This window comes from Oncorhynchus tshawytscha, linkage group LG15 (assembly GCF_018296145.1).
Source record: "Oncorhynchus tshawytscha isolate Ot180627B linkage group LG15, Otsh_v2.0, whole genome shotgun sequence".
In the NCBI taxonomy this organism is placed as follows: domain Eukaryota; kingdom Metazoa; phylum Chordata; class Actinopteri; order Salmoniformes; family Salmonidae; genus Oncorhynchus; species Oncorhynchus tshawytscha.
The window spans coordinates 40,710,004-40,713,489 of NC_056443.1; the positions used below are offsets into that span (position 1 = coordinate 40,710,004).

A 3,486-nucleotide genomic window follows, 5' to 3' on the forward strand; every position below is an offset into this window, starting at 1 on the left:
CCTGTCCCTGCTGAAGAAAAGCAGGCCCAAACCATGATGCTGCCACCACCATGTTTGACAGTGGGGATGGTGTGTTCAGGGTGATGAGCTGTGTTGCTTTTACGCCAAACTTAACGTTTTGCATTGTTGCCAAAAAGTTCAATTTTGGTTTCATCTGACCAGAGCACCTTCTTCCACATGTTTGGTGTGTCTCCCAGGTGGCTTGTGGCAAACTTTAAACTACACTTTTTATGGATATCTTTAAGAAATGGCTTTCGTCTTGCCATTCTTCCTTCCTTAAAGGCCAGATTTGTGCAATATATGACTGATTGTTGTCCTATGGACAGAGTCTCCCACCTCAGCTGTAGATCTCTGCAGTTCATCCAGAGTGATCATGGGCCTCTTGGCTGCATCTCTGATCAGTCTTCTCCTTGTATGAGCTGAAAGTTTAGAGGGACGGCCAGGTCTTGGTAGATTTGCAGTGGTCTGACACTCCTTCCATTTCAATATTATCGCTTGCACAGTGCTCCTTGGGATGTTTAAAGCTTGGGAAATCTTTTTGTATCCAAATCCGTCTTTAAACTTCTTCACAACAGTATCTCGGACCTGCCTGGTGTGTTCCTTGTTCTTCATGATGCTCTCTGCGCTTTTAACGGACCTCTGAGACTATCACAGTGCAGGTGCATTTATACGGAGACTTGATTACACACAGGTGGATTGTATTTATCATCATTAGTCATTTAGGTCAACATTGGATCATTCAGAGATCCTCACTGAACTTCTGGAGAGAGTTTGCTGCACTGAAAGTAAAGGGGCTGAATAATTTTGCACACCCAATTTTTCAGTTTTTGATTCGTTAAAAAAGTTTGAAATATCCAATAAATGTCGTTCCACTTCATGATTGTGTCCCACTTGTTGTTGAATCTTCACAAAAAAATACAGTTTTATATCTTTATGTTTGAAGCCTGAAATGTGGCAAAAGGTCGCAAAGTTCAAGGGGGCCAAATACTTTCGCAAGGCACTGTATATTGAGATCTGGGTCTGGCTAACTGGTTATTAAAGTGTGACTACTGAACAGGACCCTACTGAAGTGCTTTGTATTATCTAAAAGTCTCAAACTGGCCTGTGTTCAAGGCTGTTCTCTTGTTGTGGTTTCTCTTCTGCAGCACAGAGACTTTGGTTTGTCTAGACGTCTGCGACACTCCTCTGTTATCACCGCTCTGAGAGAGGGAGGTCAAGAGAGAGAGAGAGAGAGAAGGGGGGGAGAGAGAGAGGGGGAGAGAGAGAGAGGGAGAGAGAGACAGAGAGAGACACACAGAGAGAGAGAGAGAGAGAGAGAGAGAGACACGGAGAGAGAGACAGAGAGAGACACACAGAGAGACACAGAGAGAGAGAGAGATACCACTTTAAATTATTACCTCAGAATAAGTACTTCTCCAGTTCAGCTTCTACTTTTGTCTCCAAGAAGAAGAAGAAGGATATATATATATGGACGGAGATTACAGATGTATAATAGCAGTGTGTTTGACTGATAAACCCTCACACACACACAAACTTACTGTCAGTTTTTTTCTTGAATGGCATCAGTGCTGCTTTAGCCTGAAAGACAGACAGATGGTTTGGGATGAGTTGGACCGCAGAGTGGAAGAAAAAGCAGTGGGAGGTCCTTCCAGACTGTTGGAAAAGCATTCCAGGTGAAGCTGGTTGAGAGAATACCAAGAGTGTGCAAAGCTGTCATCAAGGCATTCGTATTAACAGTGAATGATAAAGATATGTACCTTCTGTATAGCTGCCCAGTCTTCCAGGATATCAATGTCTCTCAACATGTAGACGATGAACGGGCCTGAGAGAGAGAGAGAGAGAGAGAGAGAGAGAGAGAGAGAGAGAGAGAGAGAGAGAGAGAGAGAGAGAGATTAAAGACTACCAGAACCCACTGGCTTCTCCAATTACATTGAATGACCTACAGGACAAAATAAAAACCCTCCAACCCAAAAAGGCCTGTGAGGGGGGGCCTAACCCTGTTGATGGTATCCTAAATTAAATTGTAAAATATACAGACCACAAATTCCAATTGGCTATACTTAAGCTCTTTAACATCATCCTTAGCTCTGGCATCTTCCCCAATATTTGGAACCAAGGACTGATCACCCCAATCCACAAAAGTGGAGACAAATAAACAAATAACTACTGGGATATGCATCAACAGCAACATTTAAATTATCATTAACAGCAGACTCGTACATTTCCTCAGTGAACCAATATCTTCAGTAAATATCAAATTGTCTATTTACCAAATTACCGTACGACTGACCACGTATTCACCCTGCACACCCTAATTGACAACCAAACAAACCAAAACAAAGGCAAAATCTTCTCATGCTTTGTTGATTTTTAAAAAGCCTTCGACTCAATTTGGCACGAGGGTCTGCTGTACAAATTGATGGAAAGTGGTGTTGGATCTGGGGAAAAACATACGACATTATAAAATCCATGTACACAAACAACAAGTGTGATGTTAAAATTGGCAAAAAACACACATTTCTTTCCACAGAGTCGTGGGGTTAGACAGGGATGCAGTTTAAGCCCCACCCTCTTCAACATATATATCAACGAATTGGCGAGGGCACTAGAAAAGTCTGCAGCACCCAGCCTCACGGTACGGGAACTCTGTTCACAAACACAAACAGACCCCACAAAGCCTCACCGTTGTTCCTGTACGCAAGAATGCAAAGGTTAACTGAACTAAATGACTATGTAGCAGTCACTTCTGTCATCATGAAGTGCTTTGAGAGACTAGTTAAGGACCATATCCCCTCCACCCTACCTGTCACCCTACACCCGCTACAAATTTGCATACTGCCCCAATAGATCCACAGACGATGCAATCGCCATCACACTGCACACTGCCCTAACCCATCTGGACAAGAGGAATACCTATGTAAGAATGCTGTTCATTGACTACAGCTCAGCAAGGAAGAGTGGAGTAGTGAGGTGAATATGTACATCATACAGGTGTTGAAGGAAGAGTAGAGTAGTGAGGTGAATATGTACATCATACAGGTGTTGAAGGAAGAGTAGAGTAGTGAGGTGAATATGTACATCATACAGGTGTTGAAGGAAGAGTGGAGTAGTGAGGTGAATATGTACATCATACAGGTGTTGAAGGAAGAGTAGAGTAGTGAGGTGAATATGTACATCATACAGGTGTTGAAGGAAGAGTAGAGTAGTGAGGTGAATATGTACATCATACAGGTGTTGAAGGAAGAGTGGAGTAGTGAGGAGGAATAAGTACATCATACAGGTGTTGAAGGAAGAGTGGAGTAGTGAGGAGGAATAAGTACATCATACAGGTGTTGAAGGAAGAGTGGAGTAGTGAGGTGAATATGTACATCATACAGGTGTTGAGGGAAGAGTAGAGTAGTGAGGTGAATATGGAGGAAGAGAGATAAATATTACCAGACACTAGGGCTTTCTTCTTCTTCTCTGGACCGGACAAACTCCTCCTAT

At 42.8% G+C, this 3,486-nt stretch overlaps 1 protein-coding gene across 4 annotated transcripts in view; it reads right to left on the reverse strand.

Annotated features, from left to right (window-relative positions):
- Positions 1-940: 940 nt before the first annotated feature.
- LOC112239870 (BRMS1 transcriptional repressor and anoikis regulator) overlaps positions 941-3,486 on the reverse strand; it is a 9,433-nt gene continuing 6,887 nt past the window's right edge. Inside the window, exons 6-9 of one of the 4 annotated variants that reach the window (XM_042297853.1) lie at positions 3,436-3,486; positions 1,758-1,822; positions 1,539-1,578; positions 941-1,199 (exon numbers count right to left, since the gene is read on the reverse strand). The exon at positions 3,436-3,486 is cut by the window's right edge and continues 36 nt beyond it. In XM_042297853.1, coding sequence (XP_042153787.1) covers positions 1,192-1,199; positions 1,539-1,578; positions 1,758-1,822; positions 3,436-3,486 — 164 coding nt within the window. In that variant the 3' untranslated portion in view covers positions 941-1,191. Of the gene's footprint in view, positions 1,200-1,538; positions 1,654-1,757; positions 1,823-3,435 lie in introns of all 4 variants that reach the window. The other 3 variants (XM_042297852.1, XM_042297855.1, XM_042297854.1) reach the window with 3 other exon arrangements.